The 15,243-nt window shown below is 49.7% G+C and overlaps 1 protein-coding gene across 1 annotated transcript in view; it reads right to left on the minus strand.

Moving 5' to 3' along the window:
- Positions 1-3,253: 3,253 nt before the first annotated feature.
- AGPAT4 (1-acylglycerol-3-phosphate O-acyltransferase 4) overlaps positions 3,254-15,243 on the minus strand; it is a 95,089-nt gene continuing 83,099 nt past the window's right edge. The window contains exons 4-9 of the mRNA XM_080941679.1: positions 11,612-11,773; positions 11,217-11,370; positions 8,539-8,641; positions 7,283-7,358; positions 5,707-5,905; positions 3,254-3,823 (exon numbers count right to left, since the gene is read on the minus strand). Of these exons, the coding sequence (XP_080797805.1) occupies positions 3,729-3,823; positions 5,707-5,905; positions 7,283-7,358; positions 8,539-8,641; positions 11,217-11,370; positions 11,612-11,773 (789 nt within the window). The 3' untranslated portion in view covers positions 3,254-3,728. The remainder of the gene's footprint in view (positions 3,824-5,706; positions 5,906-7,282; positions 7,359-8,538; positions 8,642-11,216; positions 11,371-11,611; positions 11,774-15,243) is intronic.

Consider the following 15,243-nt stretch of genomic DNA (forward strand, 5'->3'; position numbering starts at 1 on the left):
TGTCAAGTCTATAAAAACCAAAAACTTTTTTTTTTTCTTTAGAATCCCATTTGCCATCTTGTTCTTGATTGCTTATGCTTGTGGTGCTATGCCTAAGAAACCACAAGCTGACCCAACAGTTCATTTTAGCTCTTGAAATAGGCCTCTGCACTAGTGGAAATACCATCTTAATTTGCATACACAGGGATATGCATACAGTGAGTGTTTTTTGTTTCAATCTTGTATAGTGTGGCCTTGCTGAGTTCACTTAAAAGTAGTAGTAGCTGCTTTTGTAGACTCCATCCGTATATGGAGACATGTTTCCCTTCTTCTGGGATAAAATCTAGTTGGCAGCTGCATGAGCCCCCTTTGTACTCCACCGTGTTCATTTACGACAGTTGGAGAACTTTCCCTCTGGATGTGCAAAGGGCTTTGTCTCTGTGGTTTTTATGTCTGGGGTTTTGGCCCCCTGTCAGGGCAGGGTAGCCTTCCTATGGTGAACTGCAACCTCCTCTTCCTCTGCTTCCTCAGAGATGGCCCAGGTTGGTGTTCTCCATTTTTTGGGTCCTGGGTAGAGCTCCTTCACAAAGCGCGAGGCTGAGCACCTGTGGAAGGTGGTTTGGAAGTTGCTCTGGACTTGCTGCAGGTCTGTTCGGACTTTTATGTTAATGGACGTTAGGGTCTCCATTCAGGCTCACCAAGTTGCCTGGATTCCTGGCAGACGGTACTCTCTGCCGTCACACACTCCGTGTCTGGTTGGCTGCGGTGGGCTCACACTCCTGAGTTTGCGCATTTGTCTTCTCTTTTTCTTACTTGAGAAAGGTCTGTCCACTTGTCAACTTCTGGTTTCATTAGTATTTTCTTTTGTTTTTCTGATTTCTGTTTCTACTTCTGAAAGGATCTTTGTGGTTGCTTCCCTTCTATATGATCTGGGTTTAATTTGCCTATCTTTCAGAAAATTGTAAGGGTTGAAGACGGCGAAGAAAAACTGCTGATTAAAAATAACCTACCAGCCTAACACCTTTGGTTAGTAATTTACAAATCAAGCCCATGTGTAAAGGAAACGGCTCTGTAAGAAAATCAGTCATAGCACAAACAGCTGCCACTGTACTCCCCAGAGCCAGCCTGGAAGGTGCCGTCTGCAGAGGCAGGGGGCTGATGTTTGGTGAATGGGTCCCGTGGTCTTGGTGGCAGCCACTCAGCTCTGCAGTGTGACAAGGGGGCTGCTGTAGAGCAGGAGGCAGTGCAAGCGGCGACTGTGTGGACATACAGGGTACTGTATGCATGCGACAACCTTGTAGGAACTGGTTCTTTCCGTCCAACACGTGAACTCATGTCTCCACGTGGCAGTGCCTTTACCTGCTGTTGTCTGGACACTTCATTAATCCTATTTCCGCTCAGCCCATTGTGCCCAGTAAACAATAAGGGGGCTTGTTATGGGCAGAACCCTGTCCTGGAGCTCTGTACCACGTGAAAATCTGACTTCCTGCTCTGATAATATGCTTAGCAAGCTCATCTGGCCATCTGAGCCCTGCACTGCTGCGCCCCCATACCGTGACATCCGTTTGACCTTTGACCTCCCAGAATGCAGTGACACACACCACGAGGTGCTGAGCCTTTGAGAGGTCACAGCTTTGAGGCCGCCATCCATTCCTTCACCTGATGTGTTCAATGATCCTGCCTTCTTAAGGTGAGCAACCCAACAGGTGAACGTCACCCCCGTTTTACAGATGAGCAGCCGGGCCCCTGGAGTAGGGGTGGTCAGTAGGCTGGGTGGTCTGGATTGATGACTTACTTGACCAAGCTGTAGAGTTCAGTGAGGGCAACCCATGCTAGCTCAGATCCCAGCTAAAGTGGCCTTAAGATCCAGGGGAGGCCTATAGGGGTCCCCTAAAGAGTAGTGTCCAGTTTTCTCTCTGGGGCCTCATGGCAGGGCAGATGTACCTGGCTCAGCACCTTGTGGGAACTCAGCCTCCCTGCGCTCCCTACTCTGGCTCACAGAAACCCAGAATGGTGCTTTGATTTCTGCAAGCTCGGACTCATCTGTGTTGATAATGCATTGCTGTCCCTTTAACAGAGAGGGCTCTAGAACTCGGGTCAGCGCTTGGCTCTTCAGGATCAGTCACACATCACTTCATATGGCTGCCATTTGACAACTTGGTGCACAGACATTTAAGTCTGCAGTACTCTGGACAGGATGTGCCTTTGTGGACCCTGTGGGCAGTTTTTGTAGTAGGGGGTTGTACCAGGTGTTTGTACACACAACGAGAAGGGCGTCAGTCCAAGCGCCGCCAGCTTCTGTCTTCTAACATCCCTTTCAGAACATAGCTATCTTTTTTTCTTGTTTGCATCCGGCCTCTGCTGACTGTCCTCACTCTGCAAATGTCTCCCACTGGACATTCCCCAAGGTCTGCTGAGGAGAGCAGCCCCCCTCTCATAACAGGAGCCGACCAAAAAAAGCTCAGTGTGGGGAAAAGCAGAGAGCCCAGGCTGAGTTCACCTGTGGAGTGTGTTTTGAGTAACACCTGGTTCCTTAGTGGGCACCACACAAGAGCTGGAAAGGGGCGTAGTACCATTTTATAAAATGCCCCTGCCCTTGCTTCAAGGGCTTTCTCACTCCTGTGACAGTTTAGGGTGTTTTCATGACATTCAGTTTCAAAGCTTAAGACCTTCAAGACTTGTGGATGTATCTCAAGGAAGCTCTCAGCGGGTCTCCCAACACTCTTGTCTTCATGCTCGCTTAGAGGGGCCTCTACACCCACATCTCTGCAGGTCATGTCACTGCATTGGCATACTGTGGTGGTTAGTGCTGCCTGTCAAGTTGACAGGGTAGAGTCACCTGGGAGACGAGTCTCCAGTTATGCCTGTGCAGGTAATCTAGATTAGGCTGCTTGACTAGGTGGGAGCAGACCTTTCATAGCCTCAGACTTCACTATTCAAGAGAGAAGCACCAGCATTTGTCTCTTCTGACAGAATTCCTCCTGTTCCTGTGTCCATGACTCCCCACCATGATGGCCTGTACCCTTGAACTGTGAGCCAAAACAAACCCTTCCTGACACTGACAAGTTCCTAAGACACACACATACCCTCACATGACCCGTCAGTGCATGCACCTAACTCACCAGCCCCCCACTGATGAGCAGCTGCCTATGGGACACCCAAATCCGGGCAGAGTGGGGAGGTAGAAGATTTGTGCAAATACTTGCCACAGACAAACACTTTAATTCTTTTTCTTATTAGGAGGCATAATTTAGTTGTCTTACCCAAAGCACTTTTCACTCCGGTCTCCAGCAATCGAGGGTTAGAAAAGACACAGCACCACAGGATGACAGGGACACCTTCCCTTCCACCCCTGCCCTGCAGCCTCACAGACCCTATTGTCACAGGGTCACAAGTGCGCACGCAACCACACTCTCATTCTCTTCACCCCATCTCTCTCTCTCTCTCTCTCTCTCTCTCTCTCTCTCTCTCTCTCTCTCTCACACACACACACACACACACACACACACGTGTGTGTGCAATTGAAAAGAAATGCAACCAAACCCGCTAATTCACACAGAAAGGGGGAGGGGAAAGGTTTAAAACAGTCTTCCTCTCCCATCCAGCGCTGAGGCAAACTGTGACTGGAGGGGCTGTGGTTTCTGTTTGTCCCAGCAAGGCTCCCCAGTCTCCATCACTGAACCCTGCTACAAAGGCTAAGCAGAGGCCAACAGTCCCCCACAGTTCCCTTTGGAGGTGACATTCCCACGTCAGTCCGTTTGTTTCCGTTTGTTGTCAATGTTGCCGTAGGCAGAGCCCTTGTCAATTTCTGTCACGCCAATCATCCATCGAACTCCCATGGAGGCTGCAGAGAACAGGGAAGAGCAGTTAGAATCCAACACACCCCAGGAGAGCTTTGCCAACAGGAGCCACTAGGAGGCTGCTAGCTGTAAAATTTGAGTGAGTCTAATGTACATTTCACCCCAGAGTTTCCAGAATTCTCTGTTTTCAGTGCCTCTTTCCAAAGCAAAAGTGGCTCTTTGGAGATTGTGGGGCAGTGGCTTGTGGGGGTGCTTTGTTAGGATGCAGGCACTGTACACCCACACTGCTCCACCATTGGTTGGGCAAATCACAGAGTTCAGGAAAATCACTGCCCCCTGGAGCCTTTGCTCTCTGAAGCTGTGGCTGTCAGGGAATGTGCTGGACCCATCTGAGATGTCACGGAGCCACCAGAATGCTCGCCAGGAAACTGTCCTGTAAGCAGAACCTCTGAAGGTGGGGCTTGTTGCGCTCCTCGTGTGACAGGCCTCTCTGAATCACTCAACACACAGCCCACAGACACTGTTCATGGGTGCAGTGGGTGAGCGAGCCAATGCAGCCTCCAAATTATGGTGCATGTGTCACAAAGCTGTGGTGTCATGTTCCCCACAGAGGCTGAGATATAAGCCCTGTCCCATTTCCAGTACTCGGGTGGAATGTCTCGTCGGCAGAAGGGACAGAGAGGAAATGGTATGAGATGTGGACTCTGGTCCAAAGGCCTTAGGAAGTGGAGGAATACTGGAACAGAGCCGTTTAAGGGAAATGCAGGCCTGGGGGTGGGTGCAAATGTGTCAGCAAGGGCACAGGGGAAATTTCTGAATGGCCACAGCACCCCAGGCCGAGTGCTCAGTCCACTAGGCACTTGTTTCACACCTAGGAGAGCCCTTTCCCCATCCCCTGTCTTCTTTAAGGAACGTAGCTCTCTGCCCCAGAGAACATGGCCCTGCTTTGCTGGCCAGCCATCTATTAAAAGCAGAGGTGGGATTTCTCTCTCGCCTGTAGCACCTGGCTCTCACAGCCAACCTCCTTCCCAGGATCCAGTTCAGAACCTAAAATTGGTGGTCCTGATGCAGACAGACTGACTTGTGTGCCAAGGTGTTTACAAGGTACCAAGTTTTTAAAAGGCGGTTCAGGAGATGCACCTGGAGCAGTGGTTCTCAACCTGTGGGTCGTGACCCCTTTGAGGTCAAATGACCCTTTCATATCAGTCAACTAAGACCATTGGAAAACAGACATTTACACTGCAATTCATTTAACAGTTCCAAAACTACAATTACAGAGTAGTAAGGAAATAATTTTACAGTTAGGGGCCACTACAGTATGAGGAACCACTAACCTAGTGGGTTGTACTTTCATTCTTAAGACTCAGAGATGCTGTTAGCACCAGGCTCCGTATGCAAGTCTGTCCTGAAATGCTTCCCACTTTAGCCCCTTGTATTGCCCAGAGACTACAAAGTACTTTGTTTCTCAGAACTGGCCTATTTGTTCAGCACATGGAGACCTGTCTCCTGGCCTGTGCTCCCATAAGCCTCAGAATCAGACCTGACATGCAGGGGAATGTCACGCCCAGGCGGCAGAGGCTTGGTGTCTGGGTGAATAACCCTTAGTGGAGAATGAGGAAGGCACTTTCTAAGCCTCCTCACATGCCTCGTCACCTTGTTAGGGGAAAGGAGTCCCCTAGTGAGGGTCCTATGTCATGCTTCCCTCTGCAGAGGGTGGGCAGGTAAGACTTGAGGGGATCGTCTCACCATCTGTTGGGGGCGGGGGATAAGCGAACTCCAGCTCCACCAGGCACACCTCCAGGCCCCAGACAGCACTGTAAGGCTGGCCCTTGTGGGTACCACTCAGCCTGACAGGAGCACCTCCCGACATACATCCGGTACCTGCCGAGCATGCTGGCTTGGCTTTGAGCCTTGGCTCCGCACTCACCCATGCAGAAAATGAGGACCAAGCTCGCCAGCGTCACCGAGGAACCGCTGCTGACCATGCTAACAAGGAACTGGAAGAAAGGATAGAGCAGCAGTGACGCCCAGAACAACCAGTTGACCAGAGACCAGGGCCGCCGTGGGGGAACCCAGGGAGTCTCTGGGAAGATGCCTGTCCTGTAGTATTCCTCCTGAAAGGCGTCCTGGGGGTCAGAGAAAAGAGCCTCAGACTCTGTGCTGGGTTCCAGATGCTACCTACAGGTACCTTACAGAAACTATTTTGTGGGCAGCTGGGGTTTGTCAGGGCTACCTGGCATCCCCTTCCTCCAGTGTCACGTGGAGTGACAGCTGCCACTCTCCTTCCTGTGTGCAGGAGGGAGGAGCTCAAGCGTGGGGTTGGCTATGCCCAGTCTTGTTCACCATATCCAGGCACTGAGGATGCACAGCAGGACAGCGGGGCAGGTTGAAAGGAATGTGGATGAAAGGGCATTGAGCTCCGCCTACACACAGCCAGTCTGGCTTCTCAACATGCAGGTTCCCATCAGCCTGTCTGCAGTCTTTGGAGACTGGGTGACAAAGGTCTAGGGGCCTGCAAAGGTACTGCTCACAGGAGGTGCCAGCCCTTCCTTGGAACGACTTGGGGCAGTGATAATTTGGTTCTCCTTGCGCCCTATCTTTAGGAGGGAGGAGTCTGTGTAAACCAAGGCCTGTGTCCAGAGGAAGAACAAGCAGGCAGAGCTGGGGAGCTGAACCAGGAAAAGTAAGGGTACCCATGGGGACCAAATTCTTATTCAGGTCACACTTGAAGTGAGTTTGCTCAGGAGCAGTCAAGACGGCCATCTGGTACTGAAGTGAGCCCTCCCATGGGGGAATGTGCCTGGGGGATAGACATGGAGAAAAACCCAGGGCTTCTGGACCACTGAAAGCTGTCATATGCTGTTTGAGCTTGAAGGGGACTCTGGCAACCAGGGGGTGCTCTCCCTTGTCTCATTGACCTTGTTTATGTCAACTGTCCTCTATAACTGCTGGGGATGGCTGGCCCCCAACTCTGTGACAGGGAGGGAGGAAAATGTCAAACAGCTCAGAGACATATAAACGTGGACACCCTTGAGGTGACACATCTGGAGGTGGACGATTCCCAGCAGAAATCATTACTATTTACGCCAGGGAGCAAAAAGGCCTGGGTAGGTGGACAGGAGGAGGAAGCCCGAAGCTCACTCATGAACAGAGAGCTCTGTTGAGAACTCCACCATGCCTCATTCATGTGATCCCTCGATTGACGATGCTTGCTGCGCGTCTTTCCCCTCCTTTTGATTTCTGTGTATTAATAAGCTCACTCACTTGAAACCTTTTGGTTCAGCTTTTGTTGTTTATTCTTTGGGCCATACCAAACAGCCATTACCTCCTGTTGGTCCACTACCCACGTGATGGTTTTACTTTCTGTGAGGCCACCTAACAATGCATCTCGCTATGTTCTTCCAGTGCTTGACATGTTGACCCTTAGGGACACCAATAACTGGTTCCCAGTGCCTACCCATGAGAACGGCCACTTGAACCCTACGCCCTGCAGGTCCACCCACCTTCTCCTGGTAGAGCTTGTGTAACCAGGCCGAGCACTTGTCCTCCTCCTCAGGGATGTCTTCCATGGGGATCCTCCTGTATGCGAAAGCAGAGAGAACCACAGTGAGCCCCCAGGCCACATTTCTAAGTGGCAGTTTTGGCTGCAGACTAAATCCTGTGGAGGTGGCAAGGGGGCAGTCCAAGGGTGGAAATCCCCAAATGCAGCCATGGCCCAGCAGAATCAAGGAAGGGTCAAGTCAACGACCGAGAGATGCTGTCAGGATTGGGGGATCTGCTTTTCTCCATCTTCTACCTCCCAAACCTGACATTGCTTCCTCCTAAGAGGACAGTGCTGCCTTATGATGTAGTTTCACAGTCAGCTGTGTACTGTCCTGAGGTTTCTGTATATACTCTAGAGAACTGCAGTTACTAAAAAAAAAATCCCCACCCCAACCCTTGTGGAGGTCAGTCTTGCACCCTCCCAGAATCCAGCTGAGTGAAGCTCTTGCCAAGTGTCCAAGGCACTCCAGGGACAAAGGACCCACTCCATCTCTGGTGCTGGGAGCAGGGGTGGAGATCGTGCCTTTGTGAATGCCGTATACCAAGCAATATGGCAGCCTGTGCCAGCATCATTAGAAAAGAAACTGAGGGTGCTTCTTCCTCAATTTGCAGAAAGGCTGGAAGCATTTCCAGGGAGTTAATACAGGCTGTCAGTCTACGAACATGTTTGTATATTTAAACATTTTAAGTGCTTAGCCATTGGGTTTTCATCATGGTGTGCTGGGATTTGGTGCCGGAAGGGGTCCAGAAAGCTCTGTGCCATCTGTCTGCTTGTGTAGGGGTGTTTCAGGGGCTCTTGGATGGCCTTCAAAATGACTACGACATAGGGAGCCAGCGCCGTCTGACCCAACTCAGGCTGGGTTTTAGTGTATAAGGTCACTGACTTGTTGAACAAATGGCCGTGTAGCTTCTTGTCTGCTACATCTTCCCAATGTCATTCCACTAGTCGTGGTGACATTCTAGAGATCAAGAGTTAGGCTCATTGTGTAAGCAGGCCAAAATAATAATCATAATCATAATAATAGAAGAAATTGGCTTGTCTTTACAAAGAGCAGATCCATCTTCGTAGGAAATGTATCCATAAGGAATGACTGACAGTGCTGGGCTCCTGTCTGTCCACCCAGAGCTCTGTAAGAGGAGCCAAGCTGGACTCCCTGCGACTGAGCACTTAGAAACAAGCCCTCCCTTTTCTAGGAAGGAAGCAGGACCAACTTACCTAACGTAGCAGTCAGCATGGTATTTCTTTCCATTTAAGACTCCCAGCAGTGTTGGGTTTTCATTGTTTCTGAAATTGAGTGTACAGTCATAGACAGCTGGGACTATAAGACAAGACAAACAAGGCGGTGGATAGCAGGTGAGGCCTTCTGCTTGGTCGTCACACACACTGGAAGACACACACACATACACGGTAACCCGTCTACCAGTGACACGCGTGACAGAGACCTTTGGGGTTTTTCTAGATTGTTCACCTGCTCTATGGTAAGCATGTGTCACCTTTTGTAATCAGAAAGCCAACTGTAAGCAAGTCATGGGAACAGACTCCTGTGGTCACGTGGACTTCGATGCTGTGATAACTGTCAGGTCTGTACTAATAAGGACGCTCATAAGTGACTTTCTAGTGAGCAGAGCCTATTGTAGTCAGAAATACCGCTATTTGAACAAATATGGGTAGAAGATGAACTAGGCTCATCTAAGGATGCGTCTGTTACAGAATGGTAGCTGTCGTTTATAAATTTATCAAATGCCACTTTTTTAACTATGTGGATACATGTCTGGGGGACTGTACATACACAGGAATAGAGCAGCTCATCCCCGATGCTGGATTCACAGGCAGTTGTGACCCACCAGGTAATAGTGAAAACTGAATCCAGTCTTCTTCAAGTGCCGTAAGCCCTCTTATCTGCTTAGCCATCTCTGCAGCCCCCAGTATAACCCATACTATGAGCATTTTTGTGCCCTTCCAAAATGAAGCAGCCATTTAAGCCAGGGTGTTACATCTAAATCCTGAAGGGAACTGGTATTGAGGCCAAGTTAATGGTTCTATTCAATGGTAACTACTTGGGGTAGGATTGACAGGGTGTAGAGTGAGTAAGCTATGACCTCGCCCTCTATGCTAATATGTGATGTAATCCTGCTGCTGATTGGTTCAGAATGAGTAAACTGGAACATCTCCCACTATGCTAAGGTATGGTGTAACCCTGCTGCTGATTGGTTGAGCAAACTGTGAGCCCACTCACTATTCTAATAGGTGGTGTAACCTTGCATATGTGGTGTGTAACCCTGCTGTTAATTGCTTCAGAGTGAGCCTCTCCCACTATACTAATAAGCCTTTTTGTATCAGGAAGGAGTGGTTTTTGATGAATAAGGAGATGGAGGCTGGAGCTGAGGGAGAAACAGAGCAAGGAGGCTAACAGCTACCAGGCTCAGATAAGGTGATGGGTTGAATCTGGATGTATACCTCAGGAGACGGCCCCCAGCACAAAGGCCAACGAACATCTACTAATACAGATGTCTCCATGTCTTTAGTAGGAAAGCCCAAGCGGGAGCCCCCGAAAGCTCCTGCAGCAGTACTGTATCCTATAAGCACATTTCGAGTTATCTTGCCTGGTCGGCATATTCAACGTTCTACCCGACCTGCGGGAGCCCTGGGGCCCAGGTCAGGCTCCAGAAATGCTCAGTGGGTCAAAGAACGGGTGGTTTAATGACAGAGAAGCAAGTGGTTAGAATGTGTAAAAGAACATGGTGGAAATGGATGGCAGGAGAGAAGGGGAGAAATCTGAGAGCGCAGCTGCATGTGGCGCCCAGAGCCACCTTGTCCCGGCAGTGGGCGGTTTGCTTAGCTGCATCACACAATCTTCCAAACCTAGATATTCTGGAGAATGGACTTACAGTGCCATCATCACACAGGGCTGAGGTGACAGATGCCAGTCACATGTGCAGGTTAACCGATATAATCCTGAGCCTGACCTGACCGCTTTACGTGTCTGCCATTAGTGATATAAAAGTAGCCGGAGAATCACGGAGAATCACAGAAATTGTAAACCGACCCTGGATCACTTGTAATATGAAGAGCAAGGATTCAAATGGGATAAAATCACCATCTATTTCTTTCCCTTGATGCCTTAACCCCCACTACCTGTCTGAAGGTCCACTATCTTTCCCTATGGAAGACGGTCATCGTGCTGGCTTGCAGAAATGTCTAGAGACACTGTCCTTAAAGGCCCAACCACTCTCCCTGTCATTGGTGGGCACTGATGCCTAAGGTGGGCACTTGCCCAGAAGATATTTAACCTGTTGATATCCTTGGCGCCCTGGTTAATCCTTGGCCTGGGGCTAAAGAGATCCCCCTCATAAGAGATAAAGACAAGGCTATAGAAGGCAGTAGCAAGGATCTGACCAGCCTCCGGCAGCAGAGCAGAACCCGCTTGGCCCACCTCTTCCTCTGGGATAAAACATTTCCTCGGCATGCCCAGTACATGAAGTTCTAGGAAGGCCGCAGGCCCAGCTCCGAGGTACCTTCACACTTGTAGCAGGGTCAAGTCCAATCTGGCCCAGGGAGTAGGGATGTGAAGGAAAGGGTCTCCATGGGAAGATAAGAAACATGTTTTAAACCGAAGGGGAAGGTTAAAAAGAAAATGGGGGGAGTCATGTCAGAATGCCAGGGGCAACTGACATGTTTTTATTTACACTGGCTTGAGGCTACACACACTCATGGATCAGCTGCCATAATGTACAGGTCACATCAGGCCTCAAAGGGTGCAGTGACACCACGGACCAGCAGAGGGCGGTATTCACCGGGATGCAGAAACATAAGGTGCCCAGCCAGATAGGCACCTTCCTCTTATCCCAGGTTCTCCCAGCCTCAAAGATCCCCAGTCTAGCCAGCACCCTTACCGACGTCTCGCAAGCATTTGACGGTGATGGCAAAGCCTTTGGTTCGCGGCAGCAGGTGGTGTTTTAGGCTGGGCAGCCCCTTGGCTTGAGCCACCTGCATGCTGATTTGGTGTTTCTTCTCTGTGAACCGTGTGCCCTCACAGTGGATCAGGAACTGAAAAGCAAAGGATGCTGGTCACACAACCCCAAGCTCAACCAGAGGCCCCAGTCCCAAAGAGGTTCATAGTCACACTTGATGCCTGGTCAGTCCCAAAGTGTCCTCATGCCCCACAAAGTCCTCCGGCCTCATGTAATTCCAGGTCATCCACGAGAGTGTCCTGAAGCAACTCCCATGTGTGGTAGCCACACGTAATTCCACAGGAGCAAGACGGCATGCTGCTCTTTTGACTACATACCAGATACTTCTCTGGGTAGTCCCGGAGGTGCAGCAGGCTCTTGGCAACCGTCTGCCGATCTTGCTCCCACTTGCGCGTGCAGAAGATCATTTCCACAAAGTACCACATCCAGCCGATGATTGGGACATAAGCCAGTTCTTTCTTGGCTAGGACTTTGGAGTTCTGAAATAAAGGAGGAACCTCAGGGTGTCTGAAGACATGGCTATTAAAGCTCTTAGGGAGAAGAAGTGGCCAGTCATACCAGAGGCTACAAGGCCAGAGTCTTTGGGCTTGGAGCCCTTCCTCTTTCCCACTGCATTAACCTGAGGTAAGGTTTTGCTCATCACTGGGTGGTTGGCTCAGTGGATGGGGGTCTGCAAATGTGCACAGAAGTGTGTGTATATTCTCATGGATCACAGCCCTCCTAGACTAGCGACATCTGTGTGTTCACCAAGCCCATCCTGAAGTCCTGTCTGGCAAGTCTGTATAATGCCATGCCCCAAAATCAACCCATCAGCAAAGCCACTTCATACAGGCAAGGCCAGCAAGATTCATGACGTGACAGAGTGCAGGCCAGCCGAGTTTGAAGGGTCCTATAGCTGCCGTGGGGAGCAGGGGAGGCTGGGAAGTCAACTTGGCTCAAAGGGGTGCTCTTATTCGTCTCTGCTACTCTCCTCTGAGGTTGAAAACAGCCAAATTCCTCAGGCCAGAGGAGCTGTGGTTGGTCCCCAGCAACTGTCCCATGACCACACTGTGTGGGCACCAGGGGTGGGGTGGGGAACTTGGGATCTAATGGGACAAGAAGTCAGGGAGATGTACAGTGACCTTTACTTTGCTGGGTTTGTTCTCTCTCTCTGAGAGAGAAAGAGACAGAGAGTGCACATACTCATGTGTACAGATGCAGACACATGCCATGAGACACATGTGGAAGCCAGAGGATAACTCCAGGTATCAGTCCTTGTCTTCTACATTGAGGCAGAGCCTCCATGTTACTTGTCGGTTGCATATGCCAGGTTGGCTGGCCCCCGAGTGTCTGGGGAGTCTGTCTCCACTGCTCACCCTTCCGTAGGAGCAGAGGAGTTACAGACTCTCACATCATGTATCTTGAGTTGTAGGGAAGTTACGGGATCCAAACTCAGGTCTCCATACCTGCCATGGCAAGCCCTTCACCCACTCGGCCATCTTCCCAGCGCCTTGACCACGCCCATGTTCGTATTTTTACCCTCCACGTTGGAATCGACTGAGACATTCATTCCCTGACTTAAGATGGATGCCCACCCACATTGGCTGTGTGGACAGTTGAAGGCAGCTGAACACTTCTGACTACTGTCCATCAAGGTCCTACACCATCGCTGCCTGGTGGAGAGGGCAGAGGTTTCGCATCACCCCCTCCCTTTTCCTGTCTTCCACTCAGTGTTTTCATGGCTAAGACCATACTGCCAACATTTCTACTGTGCTTGGGGCCCTGAGGTAAACTTCTGAGGAGGCCTCACATCTACACCCAGCTTTTCTTCTCAGCACGGACATCCTTAAAGTCTCGGATGAGGGAGTAAACTGCCTGACTCTTGTGCCTGTCACCCTGGAAAGCAAACAGTCTTTGGGGTCATAGTCTTCCCTGGGAGCCCAGTTCCCTGTGTCCACACTAGACTTCAAACTCCAGGTGACAGGAAGGGGCATTCCTGCTGGTCCTCGGTTTCTTTTGTTTCTGTCACCTCCCTACTTAAAGCTTCTAGGATAAGAGAAATGGATCCAAACATAAAGCCTCCACTGGCAAATTAAGCTTTCTTCTGGAAGTTAAAACTTTTAAGATTCTATGTACCCCATCTTGCAAAATACATTTGGCTGGCTCAGTTATTACAGGATGACCCACACTGCCACCTACAGAGATGCTACTGACTCTAACATTGTAGCTACTGGGCTGGGTGAGAGGTCAGTCTCACCCGGCCAATCATAGCTATAATCTTGGGTGCGCTTCCTGTTCGTGATTCTCCTATGAGACAAAGTGGTTGTTAGCACTGGGCCTTTGGTAGGTGGTGGAGGCTGCCCTGGTGAATTGTGGGAATCTAGGGGTTCAACTTGAGGTGACTCAAGAGTCTATTCCCATCACTTACATCACCAAGAGTCACTTCAGTGTCCCACAGTAAAAGCATTCATTGACTACAGTGTATACTACACACCTGACAATATTTAATAATACGGGTAAGGTTGCAAAGCAGAGGGTAAGGGCTACTCTGATGCCCACTGGTGTCAACAGAGTTTGACTGCTGTGAGGGTGAGCACTCACCTGAATGTAGGAGCAATACAGCTGCTATCGTGGGCTGCATAGTAGTCATAGAGATGATGTGGTCCACAGAGCTGAAAAAGCTCACTCTGTGGCTAGCCATTTACAGATCAGATTAGTCAAGCCTGAATTTACAGCCATTAGTATTAACTCCATCGGAGATGGGGGAAGGAGCTATGCTGAGAGACTTTACAAGTTAACTCTTTCCTGACTGACATTCCGGAAACTATTATGGCAGTAAGATGTAAATGTGTCTAGGAAAACCTAAAATTAATATAAGGTAACCCATATCCACCAGGTGCTGAAGTGTCTACCGTAGTCAGTGTTTAGATCACAGTACATACATCCTACAATGGAAACGTTCTGGAAATTTTTTAGAGTTGAGAAAAGGGGGTGGGGGATGTCCAGGAGCATGAGCGTTGAGAAGTTCATTATCATGGGTGCCCCACTCAGCGAAGGAGGACATCAGCCATTCTCCTGAGCGGAGCTCAGGGTGTCTTAACCCTCAAATTTGGTGGCTTTTAATTCACTTCACTACCAGACTGCAAATGAGACCCTTTCTGGGTCCAAGACAGCAGCCTGCCAAGTGGAAAATGCAAACCAAGGTCTGGCTTTCAGGTTAGGACCAATGTCTTCCAGTTCCCTAACCCCAAACCCCCAGGATCTAGCAGAAACCTGCACAGCGCTGAGGTCACTCAGCAGATGGCCCCTGCTCAAGGCTGTGCTTGTTTTAACATCTTACTGGGTTCAAACATAAAACCACTCCTGAAGGCTTATCAGTGAGTCCGTTCGTTATTGCCACTAAATACGTAAAAATTAGGGATGGCAAGATGCCTGGTTCAATGGGGAAAGGTGCTTGGTGGCCTGAGATAGATCTCCCAGACCCACACAGGCAAAGGGGAGAAAAGTGCTATGCATTACCCTCTGACCTCCACACAAAGGGGTACCAAGTCATGTGTGTGCCTGCATAATAAATAAATAGTTAAAAATCTTCAGTTACTGAAGTTGAGTGATACCACCGGTCAGGAGCCTCTCTTCGTTTTGTTCTTAAAATTTCTAATTGAAATTTTTCATTTAAAAATAAATTAAGTCATTTCAGTGAAACTTTGAAGGCAATGAGATGTTTGTTAAAAGTGAGCAGGTCAAAGGGTCACTCTTCCTTCAGCATTCTAGAATGTTCCTTGCATACAAGTAGCCAAGACCAAAGTCTGATAGGAGCCTGCCTGCCCTGAGGTTCAGCTATCCTGATCGCACCAGAGGGCGAGCAAGGCAACTGACAGCTCAGCCTCAGTCCCTGGCCGTGAATGAGAGTTTCTCTCCTAGAAACACTGACCTCAAACTCACTGATCCATGCAAGGACCCCCTTTAGGCC

Source organism: Micromys minutus (genome assembly GCF_963924665.1).
Source record: "Micromys minutus genome assembly, chromosome: 30".
In the NCBI taxonomy this organism is placed as follows: domain Eukaryota; kingdom Metazoa; phylum Chordata; class Mammalia; order Rodentia; family Muridae; genus Micromys; species Micromys minutus.